General features: G+C 37.8%; 1 protein-coding gene across 2 annotated transcripts; it reads right to left on the bottom strand.

Annotated features, from left to right (window-relative positions):
• Window positions 1–7,718: 7,718 nt before the first annotated feature.
• Window positions 7,719–21,955, bottom strand: LOC131435505 (uncharacterized). Of its 2 annotated transcripts, none has more exons than XM_058603484.1 (4): window positions 19,483–21,955; window positions 12,346–13,861; window positions 12,133–12,286; window positions 7,719–8,593 (listed from the first exon to the last, which is right to left on the bottom strand). In XM_058603484.1, the coding sequence occupies exons 1-4, from the start codon at window positions 21,454–21,456 to the stop codon at window positions 8,413–8,415; spliced, it is 3,825 nt and encodes a 1,274-aa protein (XP_058459467.1). In that variant the 5' UTR covers window positions 21,457–21,955; the 3' UTR covers window positions 7,719–8,412. The 2 variants fall into 2 exon arrangements, with proteins under 2 accessions (XP_058459467.1, XP_058459468.1); XM_058603485.1 differs by having other exon boundaries at window positions 8,453–8,593; window positions 12,149–12,286.
• Between the last annotated feature and the right edge of the window lie 254 nt (window positions 21,956–22,209).

The following is a 22,209-nucleotide window of genomic DNA, read 5'->3' as shown; positions in this document are numbered from 1 at the left end:
GAGCTCGGTTAAACACATTAAAAGTTTTCCCAGTTGCCGTTAATTGAAAATTCAAAAAATAATATCCGTACACTTGAAATTGAATGTTTTTATACGAAGAATTGTTTAGCAGAAAAACGGAAATTACAATTTCATCAATAGCTGTTTCCAAAGATTTAAGCTATGAGGGTGAGATTCTCGCATGACTACCAAAATGGATTGAGCATCAGAAAAATATCGTATCGCTTGAAAAAAAATTTTGGATCCGTTGTTTGAAAACTGAACAAGAAGGTGCTTAGAAATTCCCAAGCAATCAAAAGTTCCACAGTATCAGAAAAATATTCACTTTCTTGTGGCTTAAGCGTACACGATGAGTTTTGGCAACATGAAAGTACTTGAAAGCTTAACAGTGCACACAAAGATTTACTTTCGGTATTCGGTAAAGATCTGCAATGACCGATTGTTCGGTACGTGAATATTATTTAACAATAATTACGCGAAATTTTACTGAACGATCCGGTTACCGGTCAGTTTTTTTTTTTGCAGAATTCTGTAAATAAAAATACAATTTACACGGTAAATCTGAATTGTCGTCGAGTACGATAAAAATACCGCCGCGTGATAAAATTTACTTTCAAATGCTGAACTTTTGTACATACGACAATCAAAGCAAACTATCTGTCAAACGACAACCATGTTGTGATTTTCACAATTTGAATTGAGTAATTAAAAGCCTGTTTTAATCCATCTAGTGGTGTAACGATACCTTTCTCATATTACTCATAACCTCATAAGTAGGGAAACAGTGGTATTGTGGCCCGCTTTAGGAATCAGTTGCAGATAATTGTGCAATTAATGTATTAATTCCATACAGTATGGCCCATTGCGGAATTATAGTAAACATGGATCGTCTATATTTTCGCTCACTCTAAAAAAATATCTTTTTAAATAGAATAAATCACTTCTGCTTCAAAATTATTGAGCCGAGTATCGAGCTCTGTTACATTGGCACTTGCACTTGTGACATTTTCTGGTTTACGAATATAAAACTCAATATGCAGGCTCATGAGGCATTTAACCATATAGAAAGTAAATCTTATTATGTAAGAAGAAAAACCTGTTTTAATCCACCTAGTGGTGTAATGATGCCTTTCTCATGTACATATAATATTGTGGTATTCTATTCAAAAAATTTTTCTTCGATTTTTGAACGAAACCAAAAGATTGTTTGTGCATTAACTAGTATAACATACATAATAAAACAGTGCTTTGATTGCGTAGGTCATCCTTAAGGAAACGAAGTGGGTTTACTATTATATGCACTTCCGGAACCGGAACCCGAGAACCGGTATAATCAAAGTCGGTTCGTACGACCACCAACTAACATGACATACAAACTCTACTAGTACGCACTCTAAATTACGATTTAAATGTTTGTTGCATCCGAAAATATGCAGTAATTTTTGGTAGGACCATAAGGTTTAGAGTCCAGTTTATAACATTTTTACGGTTTTTGTTCTGCCATTTTAAGGGTACAATATTGAACACACTTTACCCTATAACTCCGGAACCGGAAGTCGGATCCGGATGAAATTCAGGAATTCCGTATGGGACCGAAAGACCTTTCATTTGAATCTAAGTTTGTGGAAATCGGTCGAACCATCACTGAGAAAAGTTAGTGAGATCCATTTTGGTATATATGACCACTATTTCCGGTACTTCCGGAACCGGATACCGGGAACCAGGATAGCCGGAATCGGTTTGTTTAGTTGCCTACTGATAATGACTATCGATTTGTGTAGTTTTGAGACCAGTTTAGAAAAATTTTCACGTTTTTTGTTTCGCCGGTTTAAGTAGCGGTGTACAATATTGAACATTTAATTGCTTTCGTGCCAACAGTAAAAACATATTTAAAGCAGTTGACTGCAAATTGGCCCCTTCTCTCAGCGATTGTATCCTTCGATGGCTAAATCATCCACCGAGGTCACGGATCTAATCACTGTTTTACAGTGGAATTGCAGAAGTATCATTCCAAAAATAGATTCTTTTAAATTTCTAGTAAATAATCTGAAATGTGACGTATTTGCATTGTGCGAAACTTGGCTAACTTCTGAAATATCCTTAAACTTCCACGATTTTAACATTATTCGCCTGGATCGAGATGATCCCTATGGAGGAGTACTTTTGGGGATCAAAAAGTGCTATTCTTTTTATCGCATTAACCTCCCCTCGATACCAGGTATTGAAGTTGTCGCATGTCATGTTACAATCAAAGGTAAGGACCTTTGCATTGCTTCCATTTATATTCCCCCAAGAGCCTCGGTTAGGCATCGGCGGCTCAGTGATATCATAGAACTCCTTCCCGCACCAACGTTGGTTTTAGGAGACTTTAACTGACACGGTACGGGATGGGGCTGTCTTCACGACGATAAAAGATCAGCTATGATCCATGATATTTGCGACAACTTCAATATGACAATATTGAATACGGGAGAAATGACACGGATTACTGCACCACCAGCAAGACCAAGTGCGCTGGATTTATCCCTTTGCTCGACATCGCTACGGTTGGATTGCAAGTGGAAGGTAATCCCCGATCCCCACGGTAGCGATCATCTACCTATCGTAATTTCAATCGCCAACGGATTAAGACCATCGGAGACAATCAATGTTTCGCATGACCTCACACGAAATATTGATTGGATATATTACGCAAATTCGATGTATGAGAAACTGGAAACAACACAAGAACTTCCTCCGGAGGAAGAGTACACGTTTTTGGCTGGCGTGATTATCGACTCCGCGATTCAAGCTCAGACGAAACGTGTACCCGGCGCGAAAACTAACATCCGTCCTCCCAATCCGTGGTGGGACAAAGATTGCTCATCATTGAACGCGGAAAGAACCTCAGCGTTCAAACAGTTTAGCTCCAATGGAACACCTGATAATCACCATAATTACGCAACGTTAGACACGCAAATGAAGAACTTAATTAAAGCAAAAAAACGCGGTTACTGGCACCGGTTTGTTGACGGATTAACAAAAGAAACATCGATGAGCACTCTTTGGAACACAGTCCGACGAATGCGCAACCAAAACACCACGAAAGCGAGGAATATTCTAACCGCTGGATATTCGATTTTGCTAAAAAAGTATGCGCAGACTCTGCTCCGGACCAGAAGATCTTTTGCGCCGCGACATCAAATACAAACGAAACACCTTTTTCAATGGTAGAGTTCTCACTTGCGCTCTTGTCATGTAACAATAAAGCTCCGGGTTTAGACAAAATCAAATTCAACTTGTTGAAAAATTTGCCTGACAGCCAAAAGACGCTTATTGAATTTATTCAATAGGTTTCTTGAGGAAAATATTGTCCCACATGACTGGAGACAAGTAAGAGTTATCGCCATTCAAAAACCAGGGAAACCAGCCTCCGATCACAATTCGTATCGGCCGATTGCTATGCTTTACTGTATTCGGAAATTGTTCGAAAAAATGATTCTGTTTCGTCTAGATAATTGGGTCGAGACTAACAGTTCGGCTGAAAAGTTCGTATCGTTTAATAGAAACACACATTTTTTTTTGCCAAAATTCGTTTTTATTATTCAACATAATTGCCATCAGAGGCGATACAGCGATTATAGCGATCTTCCAACTTTTCGATACCATTTTTGTAGTACGATTTGTCCTTCGCCTCAAAATAGGCCTCAGTTTCAGCGATTACCTCTTCATTGCTTCTAAATTTTTTACCAGCGAGCATTCTCTTGAGGTCTGAGAACAGGAAAAAGTCACTGGGGGCCAAATCTGGAGAATACAGTAGATGAGGGAGCAATTTGACGCCCAACTCGTTCAATTTCAGCATGGTTTTTCGTTGTTGTTTTTGATCGATTGTGAGCTCACGCGGCACCCATTTTGCACAAAGCTTTCTGATATCCAAATATTCGTGAATAATATGTCCAACACGTTCCTTTGATATCTTTAGGGTGTCAGCTATCTCGATCAACTTCACTTTACGGTCATTGAAAATCATTTTGTGGATTTTTTTCACGTTTTCATCGGTAACAGCCTCTTTTGGACGTCCACTGCGTTCATCGTCTTCGGTGCTCATATGACCAGTACGAAATTTTGCAAACCACTTACGAATTGTTGCTTTGCCCGGTGCAGAATCTGGATAACACTCATCAAGCCATTTTTTGGTATCGGTGGCATTTTTTTTCATCAAAAAGTAGTGTTTCATCAACACACGAAATTCCTTTTTTTCCATTTTTTTCACAATAACAAAAGTAGCTTCACTCAAAATGCAAAATATTTCACAAACTAATAATCAGACAACTGTCAAATTTATACACGTATCTTTTGAAGGTTGGTACTAACTGAAAATTGTATGGATTTAATTCTAGTGTCGCCCTCTCATAGAAACGATACGAACTTTTCAGCCGATCTGTTAATGGCTTACTTTCAGATACACAATTTGGTTTCCGCAGGAGCACAGGAACGAACGATTGTCTTGCGTTGCTCTCAACAGAAATTCAAATGGCATTTGCTCGTAAAGAACAAATGGCATCAGTTTTCTTAGACATCAAGGTGGCTTTTGACTCAGTTTTCATAAACATCCTATTTGAGAAGTTGCATCAGCATGGTCTTTCACCAATTCTGAATAACTTTTTGTATAATCTGTTGTCCGAGAAATACATGTATTTCGCACATGGTGATTTGTCGACAATACGATTCAGTTACATGGGCCTTTCTCAAAGCTCATGCTTAAGCCCCCTTTTATACAATTTTTACGTAAACGACATCGATAAATGTATCAACACATCTTGCACGCTGAGACAACTTGCCACGCACTTGACAAGCTGCCGATCTCCAAGGACCATTGCAAGATACTCTCGACAACTTGTCGGCATGGGCTCTTCAAATGGGTATCGAATTCTCTACGGAGAAAACTGAGCTGGTTGTATTTTCAAGGAAGCGAGAACCAGCATAATTACAGCTTCAACTGAGGGGTGAAACCATAGCTCAGGTCTTAACATTCAAATATCTCGGGGTCTGGTTCGACTCCAAAGGCACCTGGGGATGTCACATTAGGTATCTGAAACAAAAATGCCAGCAGAGAATCAATTTTCTTCGCACAATAACCGGAACTTGATGGGGTGCCCACCCAGGAAAACTGATCAGGTTGTACCAAACATCCCATTTCATTAAACTAGAAAGAATTCAGTATCGTTGTTTGCGTATTGCCCTAGGTTGCATGCAATCGACTCATACGATGAGTCTCGAAGTGCTCGCGGGCGTCTTACCGTTGAAAAACCGATTCTGGGACTTCTCATATCGATTGCTAATCCGATGCGATATCTTGAATCCGATGGTTATTGAAAACTTCGAAAGGCTTGTCGAGCTCAATTCTCAAACCCGTTTTATGTCCTTGTATTTTGATTACATGGCTCAGAATAAAAATCCTTCTTCGTTTGTTTCCAACCGTGCTCATTTCTTGGATACTTCTGATTCTACTGTGTTTTTCGACACATCCATGAGAGAAGAAATTCGTGGAATTCCGGATCACGTGCGCCCTCAAGTGGCCCCAAATATTTTTTATAATAAATTTAGAACAGTCAACTGTGAAAAGATGTTTTACACTGACGGATCAAACATCAACGAGTCCACAGGCTTCGGCATCTTCAATCAGAACATCACCACTTCGAACAAACTCAGTGATCCTGCTTCAGTTTACGTTGCAGAATTAGCTGCCATTCAGTACATTCTTGAGGTCATTGAAACCTCGCCCAAAGACTATTACTTCATTGTCACGGACAGTCTAAGCTCAATAGAAGCTCTCCGGGCAATGAAGCCAGGAAAGTATCCCCCATATTTCCTGGGGAAAATACGGGAACACTTGAGAACTATATCTGAACGGTCTTATTCAATATCGTTAGTATGGGTCGATTCGCATTGTTCCATTCCGGGAAATGAAAAGGCAGACTCGTTGGCTAAGGTAGGCGCATTAGAAGGAGATATTTATGAAAGACCAATCTGCTTCGAAATTTTTTTTTGTTTACGTGATTTCGAGACAAAAACATACTTTTATTTTGTGTAAACCATGTCGAATTACGAGTCAAATGAAAACATTTGTGTGGAAAGATTTGATTTTATTGTTCAATTTAGTGAAAAAGGTACCAAATTCTTGTTGAGGCTTTTGGGGATCTTGCTGCAATGCTTGTGAGCTCTGTTTTCCTCGTTTCAAAACAGTTTATTTTTATGTTATTGACGAAAAACTTGAAAATCGACCAAAACAGTATGTAGATGACGAACTAGAATTATTACTGGACGAATATGATACAAAAATAAAATAAGTGATGGCGGAGCATTCAGATTTCATCCGGAAAACTATTTCTGATCGTCTGAGAGCTTTGAGAAAAGTATAAAAATGGTTGGTAAATGGGTTCCACACAAACTAAACGAATGACATATATAAATGCGAAAAACCCAGTGCTCCTTTCACACTTCGAATGAAAATTGTATCGGATTGTGACTGTCAACAAAAAATAAATATATTTGAGAATCCGAAATGCAGAAATCATGGATAATGCCAGGACAATCATCAATATCGTCTTCAAGATCGAATAGTTTTGAGAAAAAAACAATGTTAAGTGTCCGATGGGCTCAGGAGTAGTGAATTACAAGCTTCTTGAACCTATCGAAACAATTAATACCGTCCGCTAAAGGCCAAAGGCCAAAGGCCAATACTTTTTTTTTTGTTTCAATTATAGAGGTTTTAACACCTTAAGGTCATTCACCTCTTCTTCGGACCAGAAAATCTTTCTGACCCTATGTGCGGGGTTGGGAATCGAATGCAGGTGGGATGCGTGATAGGCATCGACTATCCCATCACGCTATACCCGTCCCCGCCAATACTTAAAAAAATACAATTCGCCAGCGATCTTGAAAACTCGATTTTTTCTTGAAGAAAAAGTCTTTCGCAACTTCCGCATCGTAGTGATTGAATCAATTTCTTTCTTGAGAAGAAAATGTTTCCTAAATTGAAAAGTGAGTTTGAATGGGAAAATCGATCACTGAAGGATTAAAAACCATTTTTTAAACGGGAGAGTAAGACAATAGTTTAAATAAACATTTTGAAACATTTCACAGTTTGTTTCAGGTACGTGAAAAGATATGATTCATGTTCAAAGTTATAAGATGAAGGGATGAGATGGAAATAGGAGCTCAGATGAAATAGGGAGCCGTTACTCTACAGGTTCGAATCAAAGAGTAACTCATGATTACAATGTCCCATACGGTCCATCTAAAAAATTTGGATCAGTAACCGTGAACAAGAGAATTTAGTAATAATGTAATTTTATTTTATTTTTGTTTCAAAAAATAATGGATAATTGAATTGCAACGGACTGTGAACCGAGTTCATCGAGAGGTCCTATTTGAATGGCAAATGAAAAGTCATAGACTTTTAATCTTGAGTTTTTTTTTCGGAAGTATTCATCGTAACAACTCTATAAAAAACCAAATGCAAGACTTTTCTGAAAAAAAGTTTTGCTCAAAATTTGAGTAACGTTATATGAGCTATAAAATTCTTAAACCGACCATCAGTTCATGCATTTGTCATCATTTGTTTTGGTCTATGAGAAATCCAAAATGAATAAATAAAATCTTGCGGAGCAAATTTATTACAGCTGTATAAGAGCAGTGAAGTTGTTCCCAACCTTAGAAATAAAAACCGAACAATCTTATTTGAAAACATTATTATTAGCTTCGATGCTACCGAACAAACAACTAAAGTATTGTATACATAATCTAGAACATTGATTGGTTTTTAATTAGATTTGTAATATTTATAGCATTTTTGATTTTTGTATGAATATTGAAGTCAACTTGAAATGAATGCTTTGGGATAACAACCAAATTGAGAAAAAATCTCACATTCTCAAATATTAACATAACCTTCATCTAATCTTTTTAAGATTTTTTGAGCTGTAGAATAACTGAGTACGTGGAACATCCGCTGTTTCAATGTGGAAAGTGGCCAGCTTTATATTAGCGTAGAGAAATGATAAAATTACTAATAATTGTTTCGCTTTTTCTGTTCTCATTTACTCCGATTTTATTATATAAATTTTACAGTAAAATATGTCTAACCATCTATTGAAAAATCCTTCTTTAGGAGCCTTGATTGCAATAAGTTGCTTAAATAAAACTGATCTATTTAATTGTTATAATTTAAAAATAACATATCACCTTGAATGTCCATTGTATAGTTCATATGTATTCGAAAATATTGTATTTTATCTCGACAGGCTAAGAAATCGTTAACACATAGTAAACAGCTGTTTTGTGACAGTAGGATTTAAATAACATATAATGCACTAATAATAGAAGCAGGAAACTAAAAAGAACTGTTAACAATGTTGTATATGTTATATATTACTCATCTTCGAAATCATCACTGGACTCGGTCGATGTGAATGTCCACCGATCACATGCCTGGTTTCCTGTCTTATTAGCACCTGTCAAACTATTATGGCCACTGTTGCTTGTAACGTGATGTAACTGACCAGCATCATGTCCTACGCCACTATGGTAAGATCGTGATCTCAGTACGGAGCTGCAAACAATAATTATAAATGTTATGATATAGTAATGGTACAAAAAATCTATTTGTTATATTTCCTCGAATACCAGGCATATGAGCAGAAAATGAACGATAAAAAACAAAACAAAAAAAAACAATTGCTTATTTGTGAAGAAAATTTAAATGTTGAAATGAATAAAGCGTTGGCCATTGCTTGCTGCCCACACTTAGAAAAAAACGTTTTTTGAGACTGACATATTCGAACGTCGAAAATGTCTAATTGTTACAGTTGATATAAAACAAAATTATAATTCTAGGTGCATGTTTGAAACACCGGGTTTAATTTTTACGTTTCGCATTCAGCTCAACAGTGCGTCAGAAGTTTATGTTACAAATCACTTTTTTGCACCGAAGTGCCATTTCTATCCTGACGTCGATGTCGAAAGAGCAAAACAAATTCACGAGCTGAATGCGAAATGTAAAATTAAAACTAGTCATGTGCACTTTAGCACAAAACGGTACACATGAGGTACCAAAGCGGGTTTAAGTTATTCATGTTAAATTCAGTTATTTAATGAGTTGCGTCATACGAATAAAGTCATACGCAAGGTCACACTGTCAAGATCTTCTGTCAGCGTGGCAGTGTGCTTTCATAAAATTTCAGTACAATTGACTGCTCTGAAAACCGAAATAACAAATAAGCAGCGTTTCCATGGACACTGTTTATTACATGGTTGGTTGGTTGAATCAAATCACAATTATATACGTGTACCATTTTAAAGCGAAAACTGTCGAGATACTATGAAACTTCGAAACAGATCAATGAAATCAATCTCTAGTCTCCCACCCGTAACCGTGCTCAATTACTTTACACTGTGACATATTTCAAAAAGATGAATAGTAAAAAAATATTTATTGCAATAGACATTACAGTTCGAATAATTGAATAATTATTTGAGACAACTGAGACACTTATAAGGCTGAAAAGTCACCACTTGTGACTGCACGCCAAACTTGAATTGTGACAATAATCAAATTTAATTCATATTACAACATTTGAAAAACATTTAAAAAACCTGTTCTTTATTCATTATTTGGATTTGATAACAGAAATTTTAAAATTCCCTAGCGAACGCTTGCACACTTTGTAGCGCAATGATATTAGAATAGATTTTAATACAACAAAGCTACTTTCAATCAACTGTCAATGTCGTTCAAGAAAAAATTATAGAGGAGCGGACTGAGGTATGAGCCCTTCGGGAGTCCCATGTTGCTTATTCTGAATGTTGCCAAATCGTTATGTGAAAAATGCATGCGCTTGTCTGACAAAAGGTTGTGAAAATTATTATTTATAACCACTGGAAGTCCATGTTGATGAAGCTTGTCGTAAAGAACATCAACGGAAACTGAATCAAATGCTCCTTTTATGTTCAAACATACAGAGACCATTTGTTGTTTTTGAGCGAAAACAATTTGAATTTCAGACGAAAGCAATGCAGGGCAATTATTCTTCCCTTTATTTCTACGGAAACCAAACTGACAGCAAGCCGTTCATCTCGACCCAAGTGTAGAAGAATAATTTTTTTGAAAAATTTTTTGATGCAAGACAACATCGCAATGGGTCTATATGAGTAAAGATTGGAAACTGGTTTCCCCGGCTTTTGAATGGCGATAACTTTCACTTGCCTCCAATGTGGATCAGTGTTTTTCTCAAGAAACTTGTTGAACAATTTTTAACAAACGTCTTTTTGCGAGACACCACCAAGTTGAATTTAATTCTGTCTTACCCAGGAGTATTATTGTTACAAGACAAGAATGAAAATTCCATCATTGAAAAAGGACTATCAACGGAATCATTATTTGGAGGAGACTCGCGAATAATGCTCTGCGTGTGAACAGAATCTGGAAAAACTTTCCTAGCATAGTCAAATATCCATCGGTTCGAGTATTTCTCACTCTCATTTTCCACGTTACGATTCCTCATTCGTCTGTTCCGTGTTCGAGAGGAGGGATATCAATGACAGTTTTTAGCATTTCTGCATATGTGCGCTTAGACCGTGCTTTTGTAAAAAGCTTCATTTGGTCTTTGCGCAACTTATATGCAGCGCATTATGAAAACTCTCCCCACAATGAACACATTTTTCAATGTGTTAATCGCAAAAATTTTCCTTAACATATAATACATTTAGGCTTGTTACTACAATAAGTAGTTGTATGCCCGAATTTTATTACAGTTCGTCGAAAAGCCGATCAGGAAGACGAATTTTATCGATGTAGACATGGCTAGGCAACGTGGCCCCGGCAAATGTCACTCGAAACGAATCTGAGGGACGATATGACTTGTTTCCATCAATAATAGATACTGAGTACAATTGTTTACACTCGAGTATCTTAACTCGTTTAAGCATAGAGTTTTTGAAACGACCAACTCCATTTTTAAGTAAGTCATCGATTGTCAATTTCCACACCCTTCGATAGAATGTAAACTCGATATTCTAGAACGAATAATTCACAGGTTACAATTTCGTTAGCCTGTTTCAAATCGTTAACGATTATAATTGATGTCCTTTAGGATAGCCGAAAATTTAAGATATATGATTTTGTTCTTTATTGCTTGTAAAACAAAAATCAAGCAATGTATTATTTTTAAATAGTAGTTGTTTTTTTTGCCATGGGTTAGTATATAAAATTCTTATATTTTTACGTTCTATTATTTATTGTATGAAGCCAGTGAAATTATTTAAAATTTTTGTATTATCACAAAACTTATTTTATTAGAAAAATTCAAATTCTACCTCTTTATGAAATAGATGAAATCAACACGGATGGCAATTTCAAAATTTTGAAATTTCCGATCTTCTACCGATTTTTTTGAGATTCTGCGGAAAACTTAAAACAAAATCAGAATTTAATCAATTGCGTTTGGGAACCATGGAACCATGAGACCTTTCATTTGAATCTTAAGTGACGGTGTAAAATATTGAACACACTTTACCCTATAACTTCAGAACCGGAAGTCGGATTCGGATGAAATTCTGGCCTTTTATTTGAATCTAAGTTTGTCAAAATCGTTTCCGCCATCTCCGAGAAAACCTAGAGGGATTATTTGACACATACATACACACACAGACATTGCTCAACTCGATGAACTGAGTCGAATAGTATATGACACTTCTCCCTCCGGGCCCATTTTTATTAGTCGGTTTTTTTCTAGTGATTGCATAACCTTTCTATATGAGAAAAGCAAAACGACCACCGAAAAATTTAAAACCATTTCTTCCAATGAGAAAGTGTGACAATAGCCTAAATAATCATTTTAAAACATTTCACAGTTTGGTTCAGGTACTTTGTAAGATATTATTATTGTTCAAAGTAATGAGGTGAAGGAATAAGATGAAAATATGAGCTCAGATGAAATAGGGAGCCGTTACCCTACATATAAAGGAATAAATCTTCTATATTTTGTCGATTATATTAACGTAAAGGAAGATTCAACAAGACCAATCATAGTCTAGTCAAACTGTATCATTTTGTCAGTCAGTATTTCATGGTAGTTAATAAGAAAAGCAAACCTTTCATTGAATTTACTTAATCGGTCAATATTCTGTTGAGTTTGTTTTCGTGCTTCTTCTTGCCTCCGTTTTCCTTCCATAGCAGCCTTCATTGGATCATAGCTTGCTCGTCGTCGCCACATTTCAAGCTCTTGCTCTTTTGCGTTTTGTTGAGCTAAAATAAACAATTGCAGTTAAACTTGTGTTGCTGGAAATATTACCAAATATATTTACGTGTTTTTTTTACGCTTATTGGTTTTGCAGTGGCAGATTTTACGCTTCTAGTGCTTACCCTAGTCGGTTCACTTCTGCTAATACCAACTGATGCACTGCTCGGACTCTTTTTCACTTCCGTTTTTGTCAAATAACTTTTCGATTCGTCCTTTTTCAAAAAATTACCAGCACCATTTGTTTTGTATTTAGAAATATCCATGTACTTCGGTAGCACTTTTTGCTTAGTTCCGCCGCCAACCGTTGCTGCAGAAAACTCTTTCGATGCAAATTCTCTACTGGTAGCTTTGTTAGACATGAAGTCTTGTTTCATTCGATTTAAACTTGAATCCCTGGGCATCGATGAACGGTCTCTAGTATTACAGCGGACTTGAAGTGTTCGTCGAGGAAATTCTGGAGTGTTGGGACACGCTGCTACACCTTGCTTGACTCCAGTAACAACCTTCTTATTTTGCTCCATCCGCATCATAAATGTTTTATTGCATCTAGTGTTAGTTATTAGTTCTTTCTCCCGTTCTACAGGAAAATCTTCCTTGTCACTAATTTCGGAATTTGATGAATACTCCGGACCAAACTCTAGATCATCATCGTCGTTGATGTAAAAATTATCATCTTCATTATTGTAACTTTGAACCATCTTCTTAAAACTGGTGCTGCTAGCTGATTTTTGTATTTTATTTCGTCCAATAATACCTCTGGATTCAAGCTTTGGAGTTAAAGTTGGAGTTACTACTTGAACAGTCTTAACAGAAAAAGAACTTGATCTTTTTATAGGTGATAAGATTTGAGCTGGTGCTGATTGAGAGTTCGCTGGTCGACTAGAAGCCTTAACTCGCAAAAAAGGTTTCTCATGTAACGATGATTGTTTATTCGATGTGTGTTCGTTTTTTGTGTCTAATGATATTGATTGAAAGCCTTTTGAAAGTGTTCCTAAACATTCTTCGTCACCATCATACATCAATTCATTACCGCTGACATGTGCATCACTAACTTTTGCAGTATATCGAACAGTTTGATCAAAGTTTTGGAAACATTTGATCGGTTTAGGCGGCAAAGTTGTTATACCTTCAAACGAATTATGTCTCTCGTGAGGTTTCTTAAAATCTAATATTGCATTCTTATTATCAGAGTAGATGCTACTGGCCAACTGATGTCCAGACCCTTGTGACGACAGAGTGTTGACATAGGCTTCGGATCCATCAAGTGAGAGATTCCGCTTGTGATTCAAAATGTTGTGTTGCTGTCTTAAATTACGTAATTGTTGATGTTTAGGTGAATATATTGGTCCGTCCGTATGCATGACTTTGTCCGGGTAAATGGTATGAATAGGAGACTGGAGTGAGTTCAGTGGTGAAATTTTTGGAGACGCTCGACATGATGCCGGACTGAGTGGGCTTGATTGCGAAGAATTATGCAACGATGTACTGCGAAGTGAATTTCGCCTATGAAGGTTCTGTAGTGTTGAAATAGCCGCAGCAGTCTTCTGGAGATACATTTCAGTATCGTTCATAGATAAATCCTGAAATAAAAGAAAAAAGGAAAGAAATATTAAAGTAGCATACTTATAAAAGATCTTTTCTTTATTCACCATGCGAAATAGTTTCCGTAGTAATATTTCCACTTTCCGTAGATTTTATCTACGGATCCATAAACGCATAGAAAATCTATGTCCGTTGAAAAAAGAACGACGACCTCAGTGGAAAAATTGATGGCCAATATATTATGATGAAAGCAAAACAGTATGTAAGGGCGGTTCACACGGCATGGAACGGACACGGAACAACAAGATTAATTGTAAGCAAATCTCATTAAGACCGACAACGACGTCACGGAACATTTTGAAATTTGGCATATCCGACCAAAAGTATTGTTAAATTGATCTTGGCGTCGATCGAGGTTGTTTAATCGATTGAATCGTATTTAACACTGGCATTTTCTGATGCTGGTAAACGACTGGACAATGCTGGGTAAACGACTGGACAATGCGCGATTCAGGCCCCAATGTGGTTCTTAGCCTCTTGTCCAGTAACTCCTATCCCTACCTCCCCGCGGTGCCGGTTGGGGTACAAGCAACCATAGGAAAGATCGGGTATCCAACCCCGGTGGGACCTTGGTCGTATGCTGACAGGGAAGGGGGGCTTGCCTTCTCTTTACAGATAGCGAGCCTACCCGAGCGTCTGTTCCCCATGTTGGGGCGGCTCGAAACAGCGTCTGTTCTCCATGTTAGGAGCGGCTGAGCGGCAACATACGGAAAATCAAATCGACCACGTTCTCATCGACGGGCGATTCTTCTCCGAAGTCATCAATGTCCGCACTTACCGCAGTGCCAATATTGATTCTGACCACTACCTTGTCGGGGTTTGTATGCGCTCAAAACTATCGACGGTGCACAATACTCGTCGCACAGGAACGCCGGGACTCAATCTCGAGCAGCTACGTAGCATTCGTACTGCAGAGGAATACGCGCAACAACTGGAGCTAGTGCTACCAACGGAAGAACAGCTTGGCGCGGCGACTCTTGAAGACGGCTGGAGGAACATAAAGTCCGCCGTGAGTAGCACTGCTGCAACCGTTCTAGGTACGAGGTTATCGAATCGAGGAAATGACTGGTTTAACGGCGAATGTCAGCAGTTGGTCGAAGAGAAGAATGCACCATGGGCGAGGATGCTGCAACACCGCAACGAGGAACACTACAGATAGGCACGGAACAGACAGAACAATGTTTTCCGGAGGAAAAAGCGACACCAGGAAGACCAAGATCGCGAAGCGATGGAACGGCTGTACCGCGCAAATGACACACGGAAGTTCTATGAGAAGGTGAACCGCTCACGTAGAGGCTACACGCCACAGGCCGAAATGTGCAGAGATACCAGTGGTAACCTTTTCACGAACGAACGTGAGGTGATCGACAGGTGGAATCAGTACTATGACGAGCATCTGAATGGCGAAGCACAGGATACAGAGAACGGTACAGGAATCAATCTGGGTGCACGCTCAGCCGACGACAGATTCCCAGCCCTTTGATCTGTCGGAGATAAGTGAGGAGATCGGCAAGCTGAGGAACAACAAAGCCGCGGGCAATGACCAGCTGCCAGGCGAGCTGCTCAAACATGAAGAAGAGGCACTGGCTAGAGCGCTGCACTGGATGATTTCTAGGATTTGGGAGAAGGAGATTCTACCGCAGGAATGAATGGATGGAGTTGTATGTCCCGTCTACAAAAAGGGCGATAAGCTAGACTGTTGCAATTACTGCGCAATCACATTGCTGAACGCCATCTACAAGGTACTCTCCCAAATCCTTTGCAGTCGTCTATCACCAATAGCTAAGAAATTCGTAGGGCCGTACCAAGCGGGATTTACTGGAGCCCGCGCCACTACGGATCACATATTCGCGATAAGACAAGTACTCCAGAAGTGTCGTGAATACAACGTACCCACGCATCACCTATTCATTGACTTCAAAGCGGCATACGACACAATCGATCGAGAACAGCTATGGCAGATAATGCACGAATACGGTTTCCCGGATAAACTGACGCGATTGGTCAAAGCAACGATGGATAGAGTGATGTGCTACGTCCGAGTATCTGGGACGCTCTCGAGTCCCTTAGAATCTCGGAGAAGGCTACGTCAAGGTGATGGACTTTCTTGTATCTTGTTCAATATTGCCCTGGAAGGTGTGATTCGACACGAGTGGCACGATCTTCCGAAAGTCCGTACAACTTTTTGGCTTCGCTGACGATATTGATATTGTGACACGTAACCTTGAGAAGATGATGGAAACCTACATCGGACTGAAAGCTGAAGCTAGGCGTATCGGACTGGCCATGGACGCGTCGAAAACCAAATACATGAGAGGAAGAAGCTCTAGAGAAGAAACACTACGCCTCCCACCACGAATATTGATAGACGATATCGAGGTGATTGACGAGTTTGTGTATTTGGGCTCACTGGTGACCGTCGACAATGACACCAGCAGAGAAATACAGAGACGTATTTTGGCAGGGAATCGTGCGTACTTTGGACTCAGAAAAACCCTTCGATCGAGAAAAGTACGCCAACGCACGAAATTGACCATCTACAAAACGCTCATTAGACCAGTTGTTCTTTACGGCCACAAGACGTGGACTATGTTGGCAGTTGACCAACGCGCCCTCAGTGTTTTCGAAAGAAAGGTACTAAGGACCATCTATGGCGGAGTGCAGATGGAAGACGGAACATGCAGACGGCTTATGAATTGCAACAGCTGCTAGGAGAACCACCCATCGTACGGACAGCTAATATCGGACGTCTACGATGGGCTGGGCATGTCATGAGGATGTCGGACGACAGCCCAGTGAAAATGGTTCTTGAATCTAATCCGACTGGTACAAGAAGAAGAGGAGCGCAGCGAGCAAGGTGGATCGATCAAACGGAGGGTGATCTCAGAAGCATCCGTGCCTTGAGTGGCTGGCGACGAGCAGCCATGGACCGAGTTATGTGGAGACGTATTCTTGATACAGCAAAGGACACCCCAGGCCTATAGCTGTTAGGTAAGGTATTTTCTGATGAAAAAAATCTCATTCGCAGTTATTATTGTGAATGAACTATAATATATCCTAATAGCATACTGACTGACGGAAAGACCCTTCATTTGCATCTAGTTTGATAAAAATTGGCCCAGCCATCTCTGAGAACGCGACCTGTGTGTTAATAATACACATAAATACACGCATACAAACACATGTACACTTAATCAGTTTGTCGAGCTGAATCGAAAAGTGCATTACACACGCAAAAGGAAATTATTTTAAATTTTAATATATTACACTTTGAACTCAAAGATATTTTATTTTAAATCAGCGCTTATTTTTATTTTCCTTAGATTCAAATACATTTGATATTTACATCAAAGCAAATTATTATTAGAAATAAACAAAAGAAACATTAAATCAAAATATATTGTGCTTTGAATTCAAATATATTTCATTTCCACCTGAATTTCATTTCACTGGGAATCAAATACAATTTTTATTTGATTCAAAGCAAATTAGTTTTGTTTCAAAAATCAGGCTTTCGTGCGACTGCGATTCAATGATTGATTTTTTATAAATCCAAAAAATGGTAATTTAAAAAGAATTTTTGACTAATTATTGTCGTGAATACGACTTACTTTACTATGGGGCGCCTTTTCAAAATTAGCCATATGGAAGAATTGATAGAACCAAATTAATTAATGGAGGAACATAATTCTTTCACTATGTCATCAAAAATATGATCAGGAATTTAGGATAATATTTAGAACAGTGTAAGATAACCACAATCAACTCAAAAATTAAGTTTCCTCAAAATTTTAAAACAACGCGGAAAACTCTTCACTTTCGCTTGGGGTTTTCGCGCAAGGACGTCGATTTTGAGGTAGTCAGGCACATATCTTCAACTGACTGCGTATAAAAGGGGAACCGTGGTCGAAAATCGATCAACTAAACATTAGTATGTAAAACAACAGTAACTAAAACACCTATTATTAATAACGAATCGTATAAACAATAAAGATGAAGAGCCAAAGGGTCAAAACATTTGTGCTGTAAAACGTTGATGTAAAACACAAAAATAAGATTAATAAATAGATATTTATGCAAAAAAAAGCGAAAATCGATCATTTCTTCTTGTGCGTTGGATGGAAGCAGACGACGGGGCGAGAAGACGCATTCAAACAGCGGCATCGGAGAGCGCACCTTCTACGTGGTTAAAAACCTCAAACGCTCAGGTCGTAGTTCTCATTTGCCTTCCGGTCGTCAAGGCGATAAGACGCATTAAACCAGTTTCGTATCATTTGGCACTGCGAGTGGATATCTTGCGGTTTGTGCGCAAAGCTAGTTTCAATTCAAGCAAGAACGATTGCATCAGACAACAGAGCTTGCTGGTCGTTTGCATTGAAGATGAAGAAAACGAAAAGTGGACAACTTTATATAATATCAGCCGTTCTAATGGCTCTAAATGTTATCTAAAGAACTATTAAGATTATTTCTTTGCAAATCGAAGGTAAAAATCATCAGTTTAGTGAAAATCCAAAATAATTTGATTTACTTCGTGCACTTTTCGCTGTGTGAAAATCGTTCGAGAAAAATGTTGCGAACGGTGCTTAATATCGTAGAGAATTCCACAATTTGATCTTTCTAAAAGGCAGAAATGAATCCTGTACAGCATTTTGATAGGTTTTTTCAATTTCGGATTTGCATACGAAATGAGATAATCGACGTCAAAAATCGTCTAAAATTTTAGTAGTGAAAAGGGGGAATGTTTCACAATTCACACAATCGATCAACTATCAATTCGAATTCGAAGATATAAAGAATTTTGTGCTCTCAGCTGAGTACGGTTGCGGTATTGACTCCTCTTCTTCTTTTCGTTTAATAATTTACAAAAGCTCTACTGTGAAGCCGTTCCTTGGAATGAATACAAATGTAATTTTGCTTTACACACATAATTCATAACCTACCTATCCTATGAAAGCACTCACTATATTATCGCACAATTCGAACGATTTCAATAGTGCAGATAGTTTAAATTCGTCAACTGCCTCGAAAGTTATTACTTCCGTACATTTTCCGTTTGAATGATGTAACAAAATGAAATCTTAGCAAAAGTTGTGTTAAATATCACAAAATCAGCGAGTACCAAAGTTTGATTCAATGAAAATGTTTTAGAATCAATAATCTCTGGCATTTGATTCAAGGACGGAAAATTTTAATCAACACCCATGAATTTGACAATTAGACTCAGTATATTTGATTCGGTTTAATTTATGTGTCTACATAATTTTTTATTTGATTCTATCCAACAACATATTTGATTCAAATACATTTAATGTACTGTAACAAACATTTGAATCAAAAAATTTTTGATTTATTTCAATGAAATTTTGAAATTTGAATCCGTATCCCAATATATTTGAATGTAATATACTTTGCCATACTAAATTTGATTCAAAAAGAGTTTTATTTGATTCAAATTTCAAATCAAAATTCATTTTATTTGATTCAAACCATTGTTTGAAGTTGACTTAAAGACTCAATATATCAGAATCTAATGTGTTCTATTTCTCTGCGATCACGATAATTCAACAATCTATAGAATTCATAAAAAAAATTAACTTACCGAGTTGCTACCTTGAAGGCTTCGATTTCTGCTGACACTTCGAGCTCTGTCACTTGATCCAATAGGTGACGGAATTTTACTGGGGCTCAATGGAGGTTTTGCGGCATTTGGATTCGAGTATTGTCTGATACTTCCACGACGGCTAAACTCATTGAAATGTGATTTACTTGTATCGTCTTCAGTGCCTAGTTTTAGAGACGGATCGCTACTACTAGTGTTGTGTTGCAATCTATCCAATTGTTTGCGGTGCAAATGTTGTTTGTCCAGATTATCTCCAAATTCATCATATTTTTTTGCACCATAATAATCACTTTTGGTCATATCGATATCAAAATCGTAACCAAATTGATTTTTATTATCTAATTCAAAACTTCTCGTCATGTGCATGCTATCATTTGGATTGTTACTAACATTTAATGTTGGATTCCTCGAATATTCGCGTGCGTTTTTTGCCCATTCTTGTATCCAGTCTTTTTTACTAACAACTGAACTAATAGCTGTAGCTTCAGACGCAATTTTACGTCGCGGATTATCGTAATGTGACAGGACATTCGCTTTCTCGGAGTCTGTGTAACAGTTAAGAATTTTATCTTCATCATTCTTAGGAATATTCAGCTTGGCTACGCCTTGTACGTATTCAGAATTATCTATGTGTGATTTCGTAAGACTATTTCGTCGGTGTATATGAGGATGGTTATCCAAGGTAGACTTTATACTTAATATACCACTTGTTGTCACAGAAGTAAAAGTTCCCTGATCCAATGAATTGTCGGGATGTACTGCTCCATGTTTATCAGGTGACTTTGACTTGTGTGTCATATTTTTCATTCGAGTTTTGAATCTATCCAAGTAAGATTGTTTGGTTTTAGTTGGCTGCACAGGCGGTTCGTGGTAAAAGGCTACTTCTAAAATGTTGTTGTTCCGACGTTCACTAGGTATGTTTTCCGTGTTTGGCCAATCTAAATCTAAAACTTCCAATTCATCTTGGAAACTTGTTGGCCGCTTGAGAGTGTTACTGAAGCTAGGTCCAGCTGAGAATAACAGCGTCGAGTGTTCGTCTTGAATAATCGTTGGCATTCGATCTATATTCATGCGTTCTTTTTGCTCCTCAGTATAGTTATCACCATCCAATGTATAAGTCCCAGCCTCACTTACGCTTTCATCGTCCTCTTCGTGCCTAAAATTTTCTAATGGAGGCTCAATACACGGCAAACCAGTTGAAGATTCCAGGCTCTCAGCATTGAATTCAGAACTAGAACATGAATCTTTCGTCATAGCTTGTTGATCAAATGCTAGCTGTAATGCAGTAGATTTTGGTGAGAAACCTTTCATTTGTTTATCAGACTCTTTAATTGTTCTTTCAGTCATACTAGTTTGAGGACTCCAGCTGTGCCGTTTGTTTGCAGTATCCCTCATACACTTATTTTTATTGCGTATTTTAACTTCAACACATGGGTTTTCAACATTTTTAATCTTATTCCTTCGTGGTAAGTTGACACTCTGTGGTAGTCTCGGTTTGGCCGAGGATGTAGTTGATTCTGCTTCTAATTTTGACAGTGATACACCGCGCCTATGACGATTTTGAAAACGTTCAAGCATTTTCTCGTGCCTCTGAGAATCTATTGATTTACTACCATCACCAAAGTCTATTGTGAAAGCTAGTGCATTTCGTACTTCCAAGTCTTCACTAGAACTACGAACATTTCTTTTTATTTCTTGCATTGACACACTTTTATTCACAGTCTCACTGTCTTCGATTCCGCTGCTGAAACAACAGTTAATATTTTGTGTTGATTTACCCATACATTCATGATCGTGATTGGAAGGATGACCATCTATGGGCGAACAATCACTTTTTTTCGAATTCTCAGGGCTAAGGTCACCCTTTTCAGATTCCAATTCGCAATCCATTTCTCCAGTTTTCAGCATTTGATTATCATTAACATTGCACTGCATATCCTTAGATGAATCCATTTTTGATTCATGTCGTTTCACTTTGAAATTTTCAGTGATCAGGAGGGTCTATCAGAGTGGTTGAACTGTTTTAATGCCACACATTTATTTCCGAGTGAACTTTATCTGCAATGTCAAGTCCATTTTCTATTTTTATAGATTTTATAGATCAAGTATTCATAAAAAAAATTCTCGTTTTTGGCAACTCACGATCACTATCTCCGTGTACATAGTTTTATAAAAATTAACACACACAAAGTAAACTTCCCGACCTCCGTTAGTTTTTAATATCTTTTTTCCCTTCATCACTTTTAAAATTCAAGGACGGTGTCTTAAAGAATCGCAAACAGAAGCATGTTTCCAATTCGTAGTACTGCTACAACTCAAGATGATTTATCTTATTAATATATTGAATCATCGAATATTATACGATACTAAGTAACGTAGAAACTATGGCTGACAAACCATTGCTACCAATGTTCAAGCTTTCAATTTTCGTTTGCCTGCTGTTGTTTGTTATTTTCTTTTGATCACTGACGTTGACAGTTATTTACACACTCATTCAATCCAACTGATTTTTTATAAAACGAAATGTGCAGTGAAAAGTAAAAACATTCTGAAATTAGATTTAAGACACCAATAAAAAAAAACTGTAAACTCGACTATTTTAATTTAGCTTTCATGAATTAATGTTTGAACTTGCTCTAGATTCCTATTCATTGGTTCATATAAGAATTTGAGAGCTCAATTACGCGTTTCAAATATATCATGATA

This window comes from Malaya genurostris, chromosome 3 (assembly GCF_030247185.1).
Source record: "Malaya genurostris strain Urasoe2022 chromosome 3, Malgen_1.1, whole genome shotgun sequence".
NCBI lineage: Eukaryota > Metazoa > Arthropoda > Insecta > Diptera > Culicidae > Malaya > Malaya genurostris.
Note: the sequence above shows the minus strand (reverse complement) of the source record. Positions and strands in the feature narration are given on the sequence as shown.

Excerpts from the sequence above, each read along its gene's own strand:
- LOC131435505 (XM_058603484.1), bottom strand. The coding sequence starts at position 21,456 with ATGGATTCATCTAAGGATATGCAGTGCAATGTTAATGATAATCAAATG. Across the intron at positions 12,287-12,345 it reads AATAAGCGTAAAAAAAACAC|CTCAACAAAACGCAAAAGAG; the intron begins GTAAATATATTT and ends TGTTTATTTTAG. Across the intron at positions 8,594-12,132 it reads TTAAGTAAATTCAATGAAAG|CTCCGTACTGAGATCACGAT; the intron begins GTTTGCTTTTCT and ends TATTGTTTGCAG.